At 43.0% G+C, this 22,073-nt stretch overlaps 2 protein-coding genes and 1 pseudogene across 2 annotated transcripts; 2 read left to right on the top strand and 1 right to left on the bottom strand.

Annotated features, from left to right (window-relative positions):
* Positions 1-1,011: 1,011 nt before the first annotated feature.
* On the top strand, positions 1,012-1,530 carry LOC136533588 (uncharacterized). Its single transcript, XM_066526143.1, has one exon. The coding sequence runs from the start codon at positions 1,012-1,014 to the stop codon at positions 1,528-1,530; it is 519 nt and encodes a 172-aa protein (XP_066382240.1).
* A 2,407-nt stretch (positions 1,531-3,937) lies between these two features.
* Positions 3,938-4,549, top strand: LOC136533586 (serine/threonine-protein phosphatase 7 long form homolog; annotated as a pseudogene).
* Positions 4,550-12,953: 8,404 nt separating this feature from the next.
* Positions 12,954-19,476, bottom strand: LOC136533587 (TOM1-like protein 3). The gene is made up of 10 exons (XM_066526142.1): positions 19,193-19,476; positions 18,923-19,081; positions 17,837-17,915; positions 17,248-17,346; positions 17,054-17,167; positions 16,545-16,714; positions 15,574-15,655; positions 14,734-14,819; positions 14,417-14,653; positions 12,954-14,208 (listed from the first exon to the last, which is right to left on the bottom strand). The coding sequence occupies exons 2-10, from the start codon at positions 19,027-19,029 to the stop codon at positions 13,428-13,430; spliced, it is 1,755 nt and encodes a 584-aa protein (XP_066382239.1). The 5' UTR covers positions 19,030-19,081; positions 19,193-19,476; the 3' UTR covers positions 12,954-13,427.
* Between the last annotated feature and the right edge of the window lie 2,597 nt (positions 19,477-22,073).

The raw sequence follows: 22,073 nt of genomic DNA, 5'->3' as shown, positions 1-22,073 counted from the left end.
TTCAGTTTGAAGGTGTCATAGATGTTGGGTCGTCGAAGGGTCCTCGAATCAAGCGGTTGCTCAAAATTACAAGCGAGTCTGAATGGAATGATTACAAGGCAGTTGTATTGGCCTCAGAAGTGCGATCTTTGGATTTAGTAGTAAGTAAGGAGTCCGGCTTAGAAAATGATAACTTCGAAGCATGCCCATCTTCCCCCCGCTCACATAGGTTATGGTCCTTTGTCTGAAGAAGAAATACTTGTCACACAACTAGGCTACGGTGGAGATGAGGAGGAGAATCCGGTTGCCGATGGTGAGGGCAATCATGATAGTTATGAAGAGGATGATGATTATGTAATTGGTGATGCAGAAGAAGGTTTGGACGATGCTAGCGGAGACTTTTCTATTGAGGATGAGCTTAGCGAAGAAGATGATCTTAGTGGTGAAGAAGACTTTGGTGATGCTAGGGCTACGAACCATTTTGACATGGAGATAGCTAGAGATGATGAATCCTTCGTAGAGGAGATAGCCAAAGACTCTGATGACGATCGCCCTGTTGGTCGTCTCAATTTTAGAGAAATAGAGATATTGTCTAGGGTCTTGCCTTGGAGAGATCCACTAGTTGGTGATTTCGAGGACCTTAGCCATGGTCATAGGGTAGTAGCTGATGGTGGGCCAAGTGATACAACAGTGCCTGATGTTAGCGGTTGCCTCATCATACGGAAGGGCATATTGTTTGCTACCATGGATGAGTTGAAATCATGGTTGCAAGAGTACTCCATTGTACACAACCAACCTTTTAGGGTCATCAATTCATTCAAGGAAAAGAGGTACACTGTTGCTTGTGAAGAACAATAGTGTGGTTGGAGAGTATGTGCTAGGAAGACGAAGGCAGGCAAATGGAAGATTACCTCAGTGAAGCAACCACATGTTTGTGCTACTGCTGAGGCAGAAGAGAACCATCTGCAGCTCAATTCTAGGTTCATTGCAAGGCAGTTATGCCCTGTGGTGAAGCATATGCCAACCATTACGATGTCCGCGTTGGTTGAGATCATCTTCCAACGGTACAATAACTATGCCAAGTATGGAAAAGCATGGAGGGCAAAACAGTGTGCACTGGAAATAATATTTGGAAATTGGAAAGAAGCTTATGAGTGCCTCCCTGTAATGTTGAACGCAATGAGGGCTGTAAATCCTGGGATGCACTTCGAGTATTTACCTAAGGAGGGTGAAACAAGGAATGGTAGCCAGGTATTTGGAAGGGCCTTTTGGGCATTCGAGCAGAGCATCAAAGCATTCAAGCATTGCAGGCCCGTCGTCTCAATTGACGGGACCTTTCTTATAGGGAAATTTGAAGGCACAATGCTTGTTTGTATTGGGACATATGCAGAAGACAAGCTTGTGCCATTGGCCTTTGCGATTTTTCGGAAGGAGGACACGGATAGTTGGTGTTGGTTTCTCAGGCTAGTAAGACAAGTGGTAATTGGTCTAGGACGTGATGTTTGTGTGATATCCGATAGGCATGCTGGCATTCTGAATGCCGTAGAATAAGAGATTCCTAATTACGGCCAAATACATCACCGATGGTGCACCAGACACCTTGCTCAGAATCTTATAAGGCATGATCACACAAAGGACAACTTCAAATTATTTGAGGAGGTTTGCAGGCAGCAAGAGGTTCAATTATTCAAAGACAAGCTAGATGCCCTGAAGTTAGCCACAAATGTTGATGGCAGGCAATTCTTGAGCGAGTTGATGGCATCGAAGGATAAGTGGTCACTTGCATATGACACCGGAGGTTGGAGATGGGGCTTCATGACTAGTAACATGGCAGAGATGTTCAATAGCCTTCTAAGAGGTTGTCATGGTCTGCCTATGACTGCTATTGCCTCATTCACCTTCTACAAGTTGAATGCTTGGTTCGTTTCGAGGAAGAAGCATGCGAGGTCTCTATGGACAGCAGGCAAAGCTTGGCCACTTTTAGCATCTCAGGAACTAGCTTTCTCAAAGAAAAAGTCTAAACGACAGAAGGGTTCATGTTTCAATCCGATCAACCATGGATATGAGATTCTAGAGGGTGGTGGAACTAACATTGGTGGTGAAGACCAGAGTGCTCGAAAACATAAAGTAGTGATCAATGAGAACAAGTGTACATGTGGAAAACCGACCATATACCATAGGCCTTGCTCCCACATGATTACAGCCTGTCATCTTAGACGTATTGACGCTGAGGTCCCTCCCCATATGGACGCGGAGTTCTCTTTGAGGAACCTAATGAGCACCTAGAATCCTCAGTTCGAGCCATTTCTTGATGAGAGTCAATGGCCTACTTATGATGGCCCCAAGTATGTGGCTGATCTTGGTTTACTCTGGAAGAGTAGAGGACCTAGGCGGCGGAAGCGGTTCAGGATGGACATGGACCGAGCCACGAAAGGTAGATCAACCACGAGTAAGGTTGGGACACATTTTGTAGAGGACGCCCAAAAGAGCCGTTGCTCTGGTTGCCATAAGACGGGCCACAATAAGAGAAAATGTCCTGAACTACTTAGACAACAGGTATCCACCAAGCTAGCTACTTGAATTGCTTTGTGTAATAGTGCATTAGTTTACTTTTGATTTTTTTATTGTTATGTTACTTCGTACCACATATACATGCTTTAACTTATACTAATGCTTTGGCATTCCTTATGTTGCAGGATGGATCGGTTCCCCCTTCTTGATCCAAGGTTCGATGAGCACCACCGGGCTCAGAGGATCGAGAACGGAGAGGTATATTCAATAATTTGTATGAAATAGTGCATTGTTCATCTTTTGCTCTATAGTCCATGCTCTTTATAAAGTGACATGAACTAATACTATTTCATGCTTGTCTTTTTTTTGCATGTTTTGAATGTGCTGAGGCCAATGACACATGAGGCCTCTACGACCATGGTCTACGACAAGAGGTACATGCCCCTCCTGAAGCTGGTGAACCTTGCTACCGTTGCTCATGTTTGTCGTCGAGGCACGCCACCTTTCAACCCAGTGGCGCTGACAGCGTTGATAGATCGGTGGCGTCTAGAGACACACAGCTTTCACCTACCGTGCGGGGAGATGACGGTCACTCTCGAGGACGTTGCCATGATCCTTGGAGTCAAAATTTGAGGATTCCCAGTGAGGAGACACGGAGTCTGAAGGATGGCAGCAGCGGGTTGAGCACTTCTTGGGACGTCCCCTAGCGGCAGTTGAGGCTGGCAAGAAACGACATAGCAGTGGGGTGTCCCTGAGGTGGCTTTGTCAGCAGTTTTGGGAGTGCCCACCCAATGTAGATGCCCAGACCATGACATACTACTGTCGGGCATACGTCCTGCACATGTTTGGTATGGTTCTCTTCCCTGACGGCACTGGAGACACGGCGTCCTGGATGTACATCCTGTGCCTTTGGAACTAGGAGGATGCCGACAATAGGAGTTGGGGCTTGCCTATACTTGCCTTCCTGTACCGTCAGCTTTGCGAGGCTTGCCGCCATCCTAGAGGCGCGCACGCTACAATGTCAGGGTGCATCACACTGTTGCAGGTAATAAAGCAAAGTTGTACAAGTTTCCACTACAATTCAATGTTTTTCTTAACAAAAGTGATTAACATGCAAGTTTCCACTCTTTTTTGTAGATTTGGATGTGGGAGAGGCTTCCAGTTGGGAGACCGCATCAGCTTGATCCCCCACAACCTTGGTTTCCTCAAGGAGACGTAGTTGTCGCCCCTACTGTGGCACACCTCTACGAGCGAGCCCACAGAACTTACCACGTGTCACGCCACGCGTACATCAGCTTCACCAACGAGATGGACACCCTTTTACCACAGCATGTAAGTTTCCCACCCTTTTGGCCTAATCGAGGATATGTGCACAAATTAAGCATCGACTAGTTGATGAAGACGTTGTGTACAGGTTGAATGGCGCCCATATCGGTGGAGGCAAGTCATGGATCTCAACTTGAGCTCCTTGTGCATGGCAAACGAGGACGTCTAGATGATGAGGACCCCCCTTATTTGTTTCTATGCAGTGGAGTACCATCTCCCTCACCATGTAGCATGGCAGTTTGGTAGGCTGCAGCCTTCTTTGCCCGAGGATTTCTCCACCGGTTGGCAGCTCCACAAGTATGTAACATGCAATATTTTGTTCGTTTCACATGAATGAATCATTGAGTAGGCCTTCATATTGCCGCTATGGTGTGAAATTTGCAGGTTCAGCAGACACAAAAAGAAGAAGATCACCAACTGGCAGCTGGAGCACCAGCGCTACATTGATGAGTGGATGTTGATGGAGCAGAACAACATGGGCATCCACGCCGTCCATCGTGACAAGCCATTCGATGATTACCTTGTTTGGCTTGGTCAACAAACAAGGCTTCAATTGAGGCCCGCTTGGACGGAGCAAGACATTGCTGACATTGCGAGCGAGGATGAGGGCAACAACCCATATGACCAAGCTACCCGAGAAGGCAGGCAAGTTGAGATCGCCCCTGCGTTAGCCAGAGCTGTAAGTGATACAACTATTTCCATCTCTGAGGTCTTTACTGTGATGGAGACTTAAATTCTTGTTTTTGTTGCATAGAGCATGGAGATAATGAGGACAGTGGCCGAGCAAGGAAGGGCATTGATGATTCCTGTGGGCGATACTGATGAGACCTCCATGTTACGACAGCACATTCAGGTAGTCTCCTATCATTCAATTGATGTTACATCTTTATATAGTTTTGCGACCAACCCCACTTACTAATAGTGCTTTCAAAATGCAGCGAGCCATGTATCGCCTCCGAAAGGTAGCTGCACGCCTTGGATGTAGACGTGCCCTGGATGTGGTAGTCCCACAATAGCTTGGTGCTGGACCTTCTACTGCACATGTTGGAGGGACTTCATCTTCACATGGTGCACATGTTGGCGGGACTTCTTCACATGGTGCAGCAACTAGTGCAGAGGGTGGTCAAGGACATGGTCCTTATGATGATGAAGATGATGAAGGACAGGGAGAGTACTATGAGCATGAGTATGATGAGATTGGCATGTCCTAGCTTGAAGATGCACCCCAAGGAACTCAAGGCCCCTCCGGTTCTAGATGTCCATAGAGGATGCTCAGACCAGTGGACAGGTACACTCTAGGTACCTATCCGTTTGGGAGGGGAAAGCGTTACGCTCGCTGTCCACGTTAAGGTACATCTTTTGATATGGTAATCATGATACTTGGCTCAGATTTTAGCAAACACCAAATAGCTATGTGAAGGTAGTCTCATTAATGGTTTCTAACTTAGCTCAATATCTGCTAAAAGTTGTGAAAATGGACTATTGTAGGAAAAAAGAGAGACAAGGAGAAAATGATGGAGCATTAGACAAGGAGTGAGCTAAAAGATCTAAAGACTTCATATGCTATATTTTGTGCATGGACTATGTATGCATTGGACCTTATGTAATGCACTATGTATGGACCTTGTACTATGTTTGGACTATGTTGGATGATTGATGAAGCATATGTATGGACTATGTATGGATGTTGAATGTGTTGGACTATGTTGGATGTTGAATGTGTTGGACCTTATGTATGTATGGATGTTGAATGAATGTGTATGACGGTGTGGTCATTTGTTATGTGAAATTCTATATGCTCATGTATTCTGTGTATTATGTGTTATGTGTATGCTCAGTTCATTGTTTTTTGGTGAACCCAGGAGCTCGACGTCAATTGAACACACACCGAGGGTGGGCACCTCGGCATTTAGTCAATTGACGCCGACCCCTGGTGCATACTGAAATCCTTTGCCTCAAAGCGATGAGGTGCCCAAGCTCGGCGTTCCGTAAATTGACGCCGAGCCGTTAATCTCGGCGTTAAAATATTAAACGCCGAGGTAGGCGTGTGGGCTGACCCGATGACGCCCGTGGCCCAAACGTCAGCGTGGCTCGACTCGGCGCCTAGCTGTCCGATCTCGGCATGGGCCGACTCAGCGCCAAGGTTCAGCCCAAACCTGGCGTGGGCCGTGGTGATCCAAACCCTAGGGTTGGCGTGGGACGACTCGACGTCGAGCCTCAGCCCAACACTTCACGTAAACGGCCGAGCCAAACCCTAGGGTTGGCGTGGGCCGAATAAACGCCATGGTCATCTACCTCGGCGTCGTCCGACTTGACGCCGAGCCTATAAATCATAAAAAAGAAAGAATAAAGTATTAAAGACAGAGGTCTTCTAAACCTTTAGTATAGGTTGAAATCCTATTTGCATGATTCAAATGAAAAATCTTCCTCAACGATTCCTCTTCTACTAACACGAGTTATACTAATAAGAGTAGACATGCTATATTTATATTTGTTCCTGCAGGAAAAACCGAAGGTCGGTTCGATTTCAATCCCCTATTTTTAGAGAGGGTCAAATCTTTTTTTCAGTTTGGGAATCAACCATAGTACATGAAACTTAGAGATAGGTAAACTGCAATTTATGAAATAGCGAATGCACAACGATTACACTCACATCAAAACTAACAATGGCATGTCGCAAACTGAACCTAGCATGCCTTAGGGGATTGAAAGAAACAAGTGATACAGACATTGCAAAGGTACTATGATTACACACTCACATAAAAACTAACAATGGCATGTTGCAAACTAAACCTAGCATGCCTTAGGAGATTGAAAAGAATAACTCATACAAGCATTCCACATTCGGATTGACTAACAAAGGTTGGTCCTAATAATGCTCCCACATATTGAATTGAGTTGCGCCTTCCCCATAGTATCCTCCAGTTGACGGCGGCGGTGGCGGTGGCGGTGGAGAAGGAGGCCTGTGCTTCTTATGGTACGGGCACTGGCAGTACAGATTATTGCATAGTGCCTCCTCTGCATCATTGCTGTTGTCGTCGTCCGACTTGTCCCTGTTACCACTTCCAGGGCCATACTCTAGGTCAAAGATGCGTCCCTGTAGATATGTGATGTACTGTTGATGGGGATAGATAGGAGGAGGGTCGACCCATCTAGTGAAGCCACAGTTATCTGGACAGCTTGAATCCTAAAAACCCATCTACCAATAAGTACTACTATAAACCAAATGCAAATTTAAAAAAGGAGAGAGTTCAAAGGAAATACAAATCCTCGCGGGCATCTTAAGAAACGACGGCCTCCACCGTCACAGTCGTTGTACATCTGCACAACGCAATCCAAACCGTGGCGGCATTTTGGCCAATCTTCAATGCGCTTGTCGTATGATCTAAGAGGTCTCTCACGGGTGAAGTCACTCTTTCTCTCCAAAGGAAATTCCTCTATTGGTTCTTCAAAAGAATCAGGACCCAGAGAACCCTCCCACACAATCGGAGGTCCCTTCCTCACCCCCTTTCCTCTCCCTCCGCCGAAACCCTTTCCACTCGAGGAACCTCCGCTCGACATTTGCTAAAACTAAACCAGAAAACAAGTTGTGTGGATGTGGAGCAAGACACGGAGCACTATATATAGAGATGAAGGCAGGTTCACCATGAATGCTACTTGACAAAAAACTTGTGTGCGTACTCATTTATTGAATCTGCAAAGGCTAGATGCTTCATCTGAAAAGCCTACAACCATGACTGGTCATTTCATCTGAAAAGGCTACACCTGTGTTTTGTCACTTCATCTAAATGCAGTACATCACTCTGATATTAATTCATTGCGTATACGGATACAACAGTAAACGAATCTAGGCTTTTCAGTGAGTTTTCAAAAGACTTTTCATTGACTGCAACAGTACTTGTAGCCCTTTACTTTGATAAAAAAAAGGAATTCCACACGAGCTCCCTGCTCTGCTGCCAAGGGAAACTGCTTGCCAAATGACCAAAGGCAGCTAGCTAACTCGCTTTTTCCACGCTGATGAAAATGGGCATTTAGAAGCGGTCTCCCCCTACAGCTGCTTCCATGGATTTGAGTCACCGATAGGTGAAAAGCCTAATTCAATCAGGCCCACTTAACTGCAGAGAAGACAACGTCTCAAAAAAAAAACTGCAGAGAAGACAATTACAGAGGAACCAAGAGCTCTCAATTTCCAAACTGCACTACTACAACAACCAAAAAAAAATCCCTGCAGAGAAGACAATTACAGAGCAACCAAGAGTTCTCAAATTCCAAACTGCACTATACTACATGGCACTACGAATATTGCTTTGCTGTCCGAATTGAGTGGCGCATATGTAGAGCTGATCGAGAACAAAGTGGAAGTAAAGATAACATCACACATGTTCATGAGCAGGAGCAACTCCTGCAGCCTCTCTAAAGCATTTCGACATGGGGATGAACAACAGAGGAGGAAGGAGGATGGGTCCTGTGGTGTCCATTTGCAGGCAGCTGATGCTAATTGCGGGTCTGAAAGAGATGGAGCTGTGGTAGAAAATGAGACAAGGTTCTTTTCTTTCTAGTGCACGGCTGTAAACAACGACAGGGAGCAGGCTTTGTTGCTATACTAGTACAAACTGCGCACCATCGCGCGCACCGACGAGTAAGGACACATGAATATACATTGAAGTTTTGTATGTGACATACGGTGCGCATCATTGAGCGCGTGGGCGAGCAAAGTGTGGGCAGTACAGCTTGAGATCATGTAAGAACGATACGTAGATATATTCTTAGATATACGTTTTTTGGTACATATACAGTACAATTGCTGTTTGAAGGATACTACAGGATGACGTAGGCAGTTGCATGACGAAGAACAAAATTAGGTAGTGTTTAACTATACTGGACGTAATTAGACAATACATAAACAACAAACCTACTAAATTAAAACAGTCTTCTTGTTTGTTGTCATTACGTGGTCTGGGCAGCGTTCAGAGCACAGCAGCTGTAAACCTTTCCATCTTGCAAAATCATGAGCAGGCTATCCTGTTCTGCATCCATAAGATCTGAGTAAGAAGTCAGGTGCTTGACGATTCCAAAATGCAGGTATAAAAGCTATTTGTAGATCATGAAGTAAGGCATGGCAAGCAACGTGAGCTGTTTTGCTGAGTAATGTCTGATCAAGGTCAAATTCCGGTGGAGGTATCCACAGATGGAACGAAAAGAAGACTGTCAGTGTTTAATTATTTGTTGTAGATGACCTAAATGTCGAAGTGCTAACAGACAGATACACACAAATAGAGGAGACTAAATCGACGTATCGAGACATGAACAAGGCTGATGGTATCGGTGGTAGGCTGGTGCACCTGCTGACCTGGTAGTAAGTAACTTAATTGTGTGAGAGAGACATGAAAAGGCAGCGCTGACTGAAATAGGGAATTAAGAAAGCGAAACCAAACTGTTTGAAGCAAAATAGCAGATCTTATTACCCAAAGGAAAAAGCTGACAGAGATGAAGAAATACAAACACGATAGCTTCCTGCATTTGGGTTAATCTAATAGGAACAATGCAGGAAGCACATATGGGAAAATATAAAGCCATGTAGGTGTGTAAGCCAAAAAGAATGGATCATGTGGAAGCTTTTTTGAAGAAGAGATAATTAAGCATATGGCAGGCCATATTGGGCCACAACAGGTTGCAGCAATTTAATGCAGGACGTTGGAACAAAGATCATGATATTAGAAACCAAAAGCAGCACATTCAAATGTGAAAAAAGCAAGAACGAGCAAACAGGCAAGTGTGATGCTAACTCAATCGCGATAGAGGCAGAGGTGTGTACTGGTAGATTAAGCCATAGGATAAAGAAAGAACTTGGATGTTGAAAATTTTTAAAAAAAATACCCATGAAGGAAAACAGGAAAAGAACTAAAACTAGATGGAAATGAAAAGGGAATGAGAGAGGGGGTGGATCAGCTTGTCTGACATATTTTGGTAAGGCAATAACTGTAATAAGTACATAGGTAAACACACGCTGTTACCATGTACCTTGGACAAACCATAGTAACCATACTCATTCATTTGATCTAATACTTTAGTATGGTATAAGGCATAGAAGCACAGTGCATCAACATATAACCATATATGATTATTTAATCTTAACATTTATGAAAACAACACCTCACTGTAGTCCACAAGATGTATCAGCATTTAGAAACAAACCAAATAAAAATACATACAGAGGTAAGAGTTTACAAATCTGGCAGGAGATGACACCGTTCTGCTGATAGTGCACGTGGATCAGGCAGGACCTTACATCATCATCATATCAACCTGCCAGGAATAATAATAGACAAAAGGACGTCATGTCCTAATCATTGTAGCATGAATAAATTCTTATAAGCTAGGGAGCACTGTATTTTGTTGCTTCCTAATCTATTAGCCACACGAAGATTTAGCATATATGGTGTCAATTGCATCCCGAGCCAGAATGCGTAAACATTGCTGACAAATATAGTTAACGAAGCTAAGTATTTAGGAAGATTTTCTCACTGAACCATTTTTTTCGCCATAATATGAGCCTTACCAATTGGACTATCTTTTTTTATCTTTAGTTATAATTTCAAACCATGTGTTAACGTGCAACTTCATGGACTAATTTTCAGTTCGCAAAGGAGGTAGCAGTTGTCCTTCTCCATTAGTGCAGCATGCTGTTTATCTGCCTCGATTTGGTTTCAGACAACATGATAGGAAGGTTTAGGTGAGGCCACTGCATCGGCAGTAAGGAATGAATATTAATTGCAGGCAGACCACATGAACTAACATAATAGATGGGAAACAAAGACATGGCCAGTGGTTAAGAGCTAAGATATTGTATATATGCGCAAAGCTAACTTACAAATCTATGATGTGGTAGACACAAACCATTCCAACCAGTGAAGGTAGACGAAGAAATCTAACCTGGGAGAGGACTAAGCCTGCCATTGACATGGTTAGAATATAATGGGCAGACCAAAGTAGCAGATAACCATGGAACCACCATTCCGTCAACTATCCTTTAGGCAGCGCTCAACCATTAAATATGGTTCATGTCTATACTAACTGCAAGTATGTGACATATGTATCTATATATAAGTGGATCGTCAAAAATATGGCACAAAACTGTATTTTGTAGCTGAAGGACACCTATCACCAGAGACACAGTTGCATTGCAAGCTTAGAGATGGCATGTAATCATTGCAATAAAATCTGACATGATTTCCAATTGGGTCAACTACAAATAATCCCAATTCTTTTTCTGCCAGAACAGTTAATTTGAACCAATAAAGTAAACTATATTTCATAGAAATTGTAGATGCCAAGGCTGCATGTATAAAACAATATTTTGTGAACAATTAGCAAATTGAAAGTTGATATGGAAGTATTAGTTGTGACTATTTTAGAAATTAGGGATTAAAGCGTATGGTTAAACATTGAAGTACCTATCTCGAGAATACATGCTGAAGCTGGTAAGGGACTTGGACCAGAGAACCGACATATCTAGCATTCATTCAAATTTGACTATGAGGATGGAACGCCGAATTCTAACTATGACAAAGAGAAAACAAAGAGCATTTGTTTGTCTTGCTTAAGCAGAACAGCTGATGTGATATTGGTAAACTGAAGGACATTTTAGTACTCAAGCTTGATAATTTACATGATCCTAATTAGGCGAGATGGAGAGGAAATCGCAAGGAACGTGAGGGGTGGTACCTTGAGTAGCACAGGAAGCATCTGATGGCAATCCTGACACACACTGCTGCAATAGATAGGGAGAAGATCAATAGAACTGAAATCAACAGCCAGAATATACATGGAAGCAGATAGCGTAAACCTAAAACTAATCAATGCACCACAGGATCAATGCACCACAGGTTCTATTTTAGGGCTGAGTAAATTCAGGCAGCGCGGGAAGGAGGCTGAGCAAAAAATCCCCTTTATGTCCTTTCCTACCTTGCCTGGCATCGGTGGAGGCCATGCAGCCGGATCTAGTGGAGACGGAGAGGGTCCGCGCTGGATCCGCCTGCTGGCCGCAGATCCATCGCCTCCGTTGCCTGCGCGAGCTCCACGCCGTGCTCCAGCTTCAGATCCACCGCCGGGATGGGACCCGCGGGCGTCCGCTCCAGATCCACCGCCGATGTTGCTGACGTGACCTCCCCATCGTCATCCACGGCCAGCACGGAGTTTCGTCCGCCGCCAGAGCCCTCTGACGCGTCAGGGCCTCCGCTGGCTGGCCGCGCGGTCGTGGGGAGGACCGGCGACGGAGGCGCGAAACCCTAGGCCGCGCGACCCGCTGGCTTGCGCCACGACGAGGAAGTGGCGTGGGGGTGGTGGTGGTGGTGGAGGAGGAGGAGGAGGGACGCCGCCGCCGCGCGGAGGTCGGGCCACCATCGAGGTCGTCATGCGCGTTCGCCTGAGCCGCGTCACGAGTGGGGAGCGAGGGAGGGAGAGAGAGAGAGCGAGAGAGGGAGAGGAGGAGGGCGTCGGTGTCGGTGAGACCCGCCAAGGGTTTCGTAGCGGGCCCTGGTACTGTAGCGAGCGGTGAAGAGAGCAAGGGCCATCGATCGGAAGATCGGACGGGCCAGGGAAATCAGGGCGACGTGGCCACCCTGAGGAGCGGCCGAAGCTTGCTTCTTTGATAATAAGAAATATGCAGTGCTTGCTTGTGGTAAATCTCTCGGCGGCAGATTTTTTTTTAATAAAAAAATAGAGAATGGGATAGTAGAGGCAAACTTTTTACAAGCCTTCGAAACCAAGTTTTTGAAATCAACTTTTACAGATGCTCTTCTTGGAGTTACTCTTAACCACGCATCAGTACATGACACGGGCAGGATCACGAGTTCATGACCAAGTATTTTCTCTGACCTCTTTGATTCTAACAGTAGAAAGGCAGCAGAAATAATTCGGAATGGCAACAGAAACAAGTGTTCAAAAACTCTTATTGTCCAGCAGATCCGCCAGTATCATCCCTGAAGTCATGTAGAACAGAGACGTCCCTCAAATGGTATTCAAGCCACCAGGCGATTGTAAATTTGTAATGCATAGATAATTCTATCTGCAGAGACCATGGAATTACATACAAGTTTCCTGCTTTGCTGCAAACAGAAACAAATACTAGCCACAGAATTGTAATGCAATGCAGTTGTTCAACCTATTGGAAACTTGACTGCACAGAGCATGGAACTTACACAAACCTTTGCTGCTCGGCTGAGTACGAAAAAACAAGCGACCAATTGATCATGTGCAGCTAATTTATTATCCACACAGAAAATAGGCAGCCAGGTCGTCCTCAAGTTACAAACTCAACTATGAATATTGCTGTCCAATCGGGTAACATATATATACACAGCTAAGTAATAAAAAATGGAAGTAAAGCCGACAACACAGAGATTTAAGAGCAACTAACTAGACATGACACACCCAGGATTATGACCAAGTACTGTATCTGACAGCTGTGATTCTAAACGCAACCAAAATAATTTCTCATGCAATGCAATGAAAACCAGTCTTCAAACGCCCTTATTTCACGGGGTATAATCTAAAGCCGCTGCTAACCTGTGAAACAAATAGCTGGACGACTAGGCATCGCACGAGTCGTTTCAGCGGGTCCTGCGGCTGTTGGGTGGTTTCGACGGAGATGAAGGCTTCGTCTTTGCAAAATCGACCAGGTCCTTGAAAAGGGAGTCCTCGGGTTGAGCCTGGCGGGATGCTGTCGGCCGTGATGCACTCTTGTCATTCTCACTGTTCCGTGGGTTCAGGGAGAGGCTTTCAGTCTGTGTCAAAAGTCCATCGTAGCCGCCTCCGTTGTTCCCACCAGAATACACGTTTTGCTCAAAGTACTGCCGTCTCTGGCCATATCTCGTCGGAGGTGGCGGCAGGGAACCTGCAGCATCCTGCGCTTCCCATGGAGCCTTTGGAAGATCTTCACTAGACTCCTTAGTAGCCGAAGACGATGAAAAACCAGGAAGAGCAGTTGGGTTAATGAAGTCATCGTCAGGTAGACTCTCCTGCCGCTTCACAGACGAATGGGTTGGCTCCTCATTTGTAGGACGAGAAGGCGCAGAGAAGCTAGGTGCAGTTGGGTTTATAAAGTCGTCAGACACACTGTCTGGCCTGCTACCATAACTTGGTGGTGGATACGCTTCTGGCTTTGAATCAGATGATGTAGATATGTTAGCTGGAGCAGTTGGGTTGATGAAATCATCTGAAACCTTTTCTGACTTGTATGAGTCACCACTAAGATAGTCAATACTGCTTGCCTCAGTGTAAACAGGCCTCTTAGATGCTGGTGGTGGAGGGAGAAGTGGGCTTGGGTATGGCCTTTCATTTCTTGGAGCAGAAGGCAGATTATTCTGTGCTACTGCGCCATCCCTTGCAGACCTACAAGCATATATATACTGTACATCAGCCAATGAATAAAAGAACCCTGTAGGTTTCTTTCTACAGGCTTTAGTAACACAAAATGAACCAAAGAAAAACTTGTTTTCCATAGTTTGTTTTACTTTTATATACAACAATCCCCCAAACTTGAAATAACAGTAGCATGTATTAAAATAACTTATATCACATAAAAAATTAAATAACTTACCTGCGGGAAAGCACAGAGAACTCGTCTTCCGGTTCATCGTCCTCGTGTACATTTAGAAGTGGGGAAAATGAAACCGCAGTGGACCTAGGTGGGGTAGTCCCTTGGTTGACATTTCCAGAAGAAGGTACAGGTGCTCCAGTACCAGGGGGGATCCCCTTTGCTATGTCATCATGACGCTGAACAACACGCTGTAACTCATCATTTAGTCCTAGAGCCTGAAATAAAAGGCTCTCGTCGCTGCAGAGAGAATACAGGATGTTCTATTACAACATTGGTGTAAAATACAAGGAAAAAGAAACAACAAAATAAAATCATACCCAGTACTGTTAACAAGATCCATGACACGAGATTGATATGATCGGCATTGGCCAACAAGGTCAACAATGACCTCCTCCCTTACACCCTACAGTATGAAGCCCAATCAGATCAATCCACACCGAAGAGCATGATAAAAGATAAAGAAAGAAAGAGACAAGACTACTTTGCCTAAACAAATAAAAAAATTAGACTAGAGCAGTTGTTTAAATGCACTTGCTCTGTTGAAATTCTCATCTGTCATTGAAGACTAAAAGCATTTTGACAAAGATAGATTTATGCAAAATGAGACCAACTTCTAGAAAAGATTACAGGGCTGAAATCTCAATCGAATTCCTGCACCCTGAGTCCTTATGGAAAACATGGTTCATTAGGAGCCCAATGGAAAAGTAAGCTATCACACCACCGAGTTACTTACACGACATTTCTGTTTGAACAAATATGATAAACTCACAATGGAATAATATACTTGACTCAAAACACATATATATAAATCAGGAAATGGGTAAAAATACTTAAAATAAAAAGCAATCTAATGTAAACTTGATTAATACTTGCACAGCAACATTGATAATCCTACCTAAGAAATAATTGGAGTAATACCAGCTATCAACATGACAATATAATAGATGCAACTATAATTTTACATAGCATAGCAAAAAGATCATTGACAGATAAAATGGTTTATGCCAAAAAGTTCTTTAATTGAACAAAAAAAATGGGTATAGTAGAGCTAACATCACTACAAAATAACTTGTACTGAATGACAAAATAAAACTATAGAAGTGATCCAAGGATTGTACTGAAACATTCTAGAACTTAGTGCTTTATAAGAAAGTCACCTCAGGATGCCGGTGGTCCAGAGCATTTAACATTTCATCCAACACATCCACAATCCCTCGAGCACTTTGAATCTCGCTCAGACTGTAAAAAAAATAATGGACACAGAAAATAAATAAAACTAAAATTGCGCTGCAAAGATTTTGTGAAACAAAAAATATGAACAGCGAAAAACTTTCCAGAATTTGAGTTGTTTGGCATGACAATGGAAACTTGACTCGTAAACTATGTAACTAAGAAGTTTCAGAAAGGAAATAAAGAACACGTTCTTTCTGTATTGACAGTAAAAACATCGTCTCATAAATGTTTGGTCAAAGAACTGCCAATGCAATAAGAACCTTTTAAGAATAGCTTGGACCTAGTTTCATGAGCATGTGGTCTGCACAATGGGGGCACAGCAGATATAATCATAATCAAGGTACTGCCACATTGCTACTTTTTAGTATGGTTTGAAGTTGATTAAAACCAACAAGGGGGTAGCAGCAACAACTGAGATGAAACTAATAGACTTGAAAATGCATTCATGATTTCATCATCATCATCCCAGCTACCTAGAAGTGATCATCAATAGGCTTTATTTTTAAAACATTTTAGTCCTGCAAAACATGTGTTTGCTGTTTTATGGGACTGTATATTTTGCAGACCTCAGACATGCTTATTTCAACAATTCGACCATGTTTTTGTGTTATCTAAAAATCTTGTATTTACAGGAAGTATGAAAAAAATGTGAGCAATCATTCAGAATAGAATTTTTATAAATTATTAAGCATGGGCTGCAACAAGGAGAAAATAACAAGACAAGGTACAACCTACATAAAAGCATAAATATGAAATATCAACATAAGATGATGATACTAGTGGTACTCCTTTCAACGCATGGACATTAAACATAAATGATAACTCCTCAATGCAAAAGAAACTAAATCACAAAGGCCAGAGCTCAGATCACATTGGTAAGCACATAAAAGACTACCTGAGGGCAGGTGCAGGAGGAGCAGATTGAAGAGAAGCTTGTATGGCAGCATCGTCATAGCTTTGACCTGGAGGTGGATACAGATGTGGATGTCTTAACGGTTGAGTTTGAGGTGGTGTAAACAACGGGACTGAATTTTCCTCACGAGGTGGAAAATCAACACCAGCAGCCTGCAAACATTATGATAATGTACTAATCAAGATTCGGCGAACTAATATAAGTATGCAGTCCAAAACTCAAAAGATGGAATCGAAGAAACTTGAAAATGGGAAACAGTGTAACTAGAAAATTCAGATTCCATGATCACAAGGGCGTACCCAGTGCAGAGAGCTCCCGCTCTGTGCGGAGTCTGGGGAAGGGTGTCAGTGGCAAGCCTTACCCTCGCCTGTGCAATGCGAGGAGACCACGACTCGAACCCGGGACCTTCCGGTCACAAGCGGTAAGACTCAACCGCTTATATAAATAAGAACAGGGCAAAGAAAGAGTTCGGTAACAAAAGCCGATGGTACCCTGAGTTCTTGGTAAGCTGCATGATACTGTCGATATTTTCCGGATGGACCTCCAAAAGCCACTTGCCATGTGTCAATCAAACTCAATATCTTCTCTCGGACGTTTAAGTCTGGCTGAAAAGTTGAAACAAATATCAAACATAGAAGCACATGAATGCAGAAAAAACAGTGCATCAAACAGGTATTGTCATCACCTTTTTCTTTACTATCTTAACCATTTCATTCAATATGTCGCGCTCAACAATCTGTTGATGAACAATATCCCCACAATTTTTGCTTAGAGTCTCTAGCACCTGACATAAGGGAACAAGTCAGAAACATCACATCAGCTCAAAGGACAGAAGCATGAACATCAGCAAAAGCTATGTGTTATGATCATAATTTTCCAAAACTAGATAATGGAGGTGCTAACGTAAAACCTAAATGACTAAACTCTGTTTATGAAACAAGTCATAATGTGGAAACTAGACTCTAAACGTTGATGGTTGTTGTCGTAGAGCGTGTTGAGCCAATTGAAAGAGCCCTGCGCACTCTTTTCAATGTGGTTACGTGGTTGTCAGATGCAGGTGTCTGATTTTGGTACAATCTATTGTAATTTCGTTGCTTTCAAGTAATGAAATTCGGCTCATCCGTAGTGGAAAAAACTAGACTCTAAAAGCTTTTCGTCATGATGTTAGCAAATGAATATTGCTAATCTTGTACGACCCAAACATTGCTAAGTGAATTCACAATATGTCAAAATTCTGTTTTTTAAAAGTAAAGGATAAGTCTAGTAGAACTCACATAAAGTGTTAGAATTTGCACTTTTGAATTCTTGCTTCCAAGACGTTTCTTTAGGAGCTTGAGTGTATCCTTTGCTTGTCTGCATTTCAAAAAGCTTCTATCAGCATGTTATGAAGCATATAAAATGACAAATGGTAAAATGGTAAGTGAGATAAGAAAATGCAAACTTCCTATTAGTAACTTTGGAAACTCCACATTCAACAATCCAGCACAACAAACTTTGTGATAAGCATCACCCAACCATGAAAAGACACAAACAAATAGTACAGAGCAAAGCATATTATAGTTACATTCCATACCTCAATATTGTAATATAGAAAGTCCATAATTTGCCACAAAAAACACTCCTCAGAGGGACATGTTAATCAACTTTGGAGCATAGGTAATTCAAGGCACCCACAAAGACGACAGAAGCTTAAGCGCACTCTAGACAGGATTTAAAGTGACAAAAAATAATAAATTCCTTTTTGGTGTAATTTCAAAAGCCCTCACTGTTCACATTTCATGACTAAACATGACGTCACACCAAACCAGCACCTCAACAACAAATGCCACAAAAATTTGGTGACCCTCAACAAGACCATGACTCAACTAACCAACAACAAACTATTCATCATTAAATAAAGATCTCACCCTCCATTCTAACAACCAGAAACCTAAGATTCCAAATTCCTAATCAAGTGCAAAGAGAAGTACAGAGAAATCAAAACAGGAAAACACATTCATTCGCAGCAATCAGTAATGAAAACACCACAGCAAGTGGAGCAGATTCAAAGGACCATAGAACCAATCAAGCAGTACCGTATCGCCGCAGGATAACTGAATTTACGTAACTGTTCTAAAACAATGCAAGTTTGAGACATTGCACTTGCAACGGGTAATAAAAGGAAATCACAAGTAAATCACTGTGAACAAATCAATGGGTTAAATAATGCCATCAAAACCCTGTTCGATCTCCCAGGATGAATACTGTGGCAAATTAGCGCATATTTACACTGTTCGGCAGCAATACCGATCCAGACATATCATCAAAGAAAAAACAAATCATACACAAAAAGTAGATAGGGAGGGAAACTTTGGTCAGACCCGGGATCCATGTTGATGATGTCGCAGAGCTCAATGTTGACCGCCCAGTCCGGGCCGATCAGCATGTCGTTAGTCGCCCTCTCCGCGCACGCCACAGCCGCCGACATCTCTCCCGGCGGCAGAAACCGATCACCACCACCGCGTCCTAAACCCTAAATCCTGCAGCGCGAAACCCGCCAAATCAGTGCCAAGATCCCACCTTTCCACCGATCCCGCGAAGAAATTCGCCCGAAGAACCCACTTTGACCCCGCAAGAACCCGAATCCTCACCAAATCTGAGCGAATCGCCGCGACATTCACCCGCAAGAACCACCAAAGAGCCTCCTTTTCCCGATCCCTGAGCGCCGGGCAGCAGCTGATCGCGCACGAACTGGGTGGACGGTGCGGGTGGTGGGAGGTTTCGGGGTGGATTCGAGATGAGCAGCTGGTGGGATTGGTTGGAGGATTTTGAGGGCCCAAGAAAGGTAGCTGCAGCTACAAGACGGGATGGATGAGACGAGTAGACCCGGCCGGCGGCAGGAAAGGGTGAAGAGAAAAACGCGGTCATGGACTTTTTTTTTTGTGTGTGTCAGTATGAATACGAGGGCTATCAATAATTGATTCTTTATTTTTTTTTTTCTGTCGGTTTGGAATTTTGGGCGAAAAGTTTGAACATCTAGATTAGAATGGTTCTTGTATTTCAGGTTTGATTTTGCTACTTGGACCAATTTTGATTTATTTGGTGCAAATAGATGGCCTGCAATTTATTTGTTTTTTCAATTGGTTTCATTGAAGTTATGGGAGAGGTTTGTTTAGCTACCATATGTAGATGGTGATGTTATGTGTTTGACTTTGCTGTTTGGATTAAGTTTTGGTTAGGCTACGTTTGCAATTTATTGGGTGTGAGGATAGATGCCTGCTAATTTTATTTATTTTTCAGTTGGTTTTAAGTTTTGGGAGAGGTTTGAACACCATCTTGGTGGTGATGTTTATATATATGTGATTGATTTCGTCATTTGGATCAAGTTTTGGTTTGGCTTCTTCGCCATTTGTGAGGTTGTTACTGTCACAGAAAGTCAGAATGCTTAGCTGTGGGGTTCACATGCGAACGATGCCGAACATTGTTTTCATATGTGATGGTGATATGGTTGCGTAGCTTCCAAGCAACTTTTGGTTTTCATGTTGTTCTTCGCATATTTTCAAGTGAAGAGCAAAAGAATGTTATGTTGTGGGAACATAGTCAAGAATGATTTTGCCAAAATTTTGTTTTTGTTCATTGGTTTTTACACTTTTGTACAATATTATATACATAAAAAAATAGGTGTCTAGTTGGACTCCTCCAACCGTCTGATTTAATGCGCTCCCAAGAGTACTCGTCTTTCATTAGACACTAAATTCCTAAGTGAGCACAATAAACCACATAGTTCCGTCGAGCACACCCAACGGGAGAACTCGAAAATCCACATTTTTCACTAGGATCATAAATGAGTGGATAAAGCTTACAACATTCTTAACCATTTCTTACATCACTTTTAATACATCATCAGAGTTATGAACAATTTAACTTAACAGCGGAATATAAACCTGTGATCAGAGTTACAGCGGAATAAATATCTATTCATAACATGATGAATAATTGATATATATAAGCTTTGACAACAGATTATAAAACTTCTATTTATAAAAATATTTAGTGAGAGTTATTAATAAAAACTATGATCGCAGCGTAAAGGAATCGTCTCTGAGCCCACCAGGAGGTATCCACACATAAGAGTCGGCTCTAGCATCCACCTGTCACCTGCAACAGAGGGAAATAAAACCCTGAGTACTCAATTATACTCAGCAAGACTTACTAGACAAGAGGAAAGAAAAAGACTCCATGGATACGCAAGACTATCTAGCTTGTGGATTTATTGCATCTGCAGGAAGCATTACTAAGCGTGCGTCCTTATATTTGATTTTTATTAGCAGTCGCATTAGTTCATTAACTAACCATTCTATGTAAGCACCTATGCTACTTTCAAGCAGGTGGTAAGCAAACATATTTCCTTTTACCATATTTCATCTTCTAGTTCTTACTACGTTGCTAGACTGTAGACAAGTCGTACAGGATTACCCGGCGATTCGCGAATCAATGTGTCCAGCTGGGTACCTCAAAAAACACACGTCCCGCTTGTACCCCAGGCACAAGTAGGACCAACCCATTACCCTCCTATCATGGGGTCCAGGTCCCCGTCCAAACTGGGACTCTAAGCCCCCGCCTCTGAGTCCTGGACTCAGTACGGTGCAAGGACTTCCACCCAAAAACCACCCTAACAGTCGGTCCGGAAAGAGCCAAAACCCATGATAAGAAAGTAACAAGCCTTTCCTGCACCCATACCCAAGTATGTGTTCGTGATAATAAGTATGTGACCTACCTAGAACCCAATGCAATGGTCGGTTCTTAACCCACCCACACAGACAGGGAAAACAGTGTAACCAAGCTATGTCCCGTTGACCGCAGGACACAACCTCTTACACCCACCAATACCCAAACCCTATCCCTATCCGGTCTCCATTTTTCTTTCCACCATTTTATATATTCCAAGTGATAATAATACAGTAATATATTTCCTATCTCTCGCGAGTAATAGGCAATCACTCTACTTCTACCGAAGTCCTATAGCATAGCAATCTACACAATCCTGTCATACTAGTAAGACTCATAGGATAAAGATATATATATATACAAGTGGGTTTTATTAAACTCTTTAAAACTTAATGCACAAATATAATTTAAAGTATAGAAAAGTAGAGGTTATACACCGGGGCTTGCCTGGATAAGATATATACTAAAAAGTTAGTATTCCATCTTGGCAACACGATCTCCAAAAGTACCATTTCACCAGCAACTCCCGATGACTCTACGATCCATCGATGTTCCTATTATGGTATGCAATGCGATGAAGAGATAATGCAACAGTTAATTACAAGGCAACAACAACTCTTAAAACAGAGCACATACTACGAACTAACAAGCTGGCTCTAATGACTAACGTTCTAATCTATGCATCAACATCGTCGAGAAAAGTGTCATCTCCCAACAAGTGTTTTAGTTATACAATTCCAAGGTGTTTCTTTATTTTATTTATTTGATTTACTATATATTCAAACTAGAGCTCATTTGCTATCT

Source organism: Miscanthus floridulus, unplaced genomic scaffold, assembly GCF_019320115.1.
Source record: "Miscanthus floridulus cultivar M001 unplaced genomic scaffold, ASM1932011v1 os_1001_3_4, whole genome shotgun sequence".
Taxonomy (NCBI): domain Eukaryota; kingdom Viridiplantae; phylum Streptophyta; class Magnoliopsida; order Poales; family Poaceae; genus Miscanthus; species Miscanthus floridulus.
This window is presented reverse-complemented; position numbering and strand designations above follow the sequence as displayed.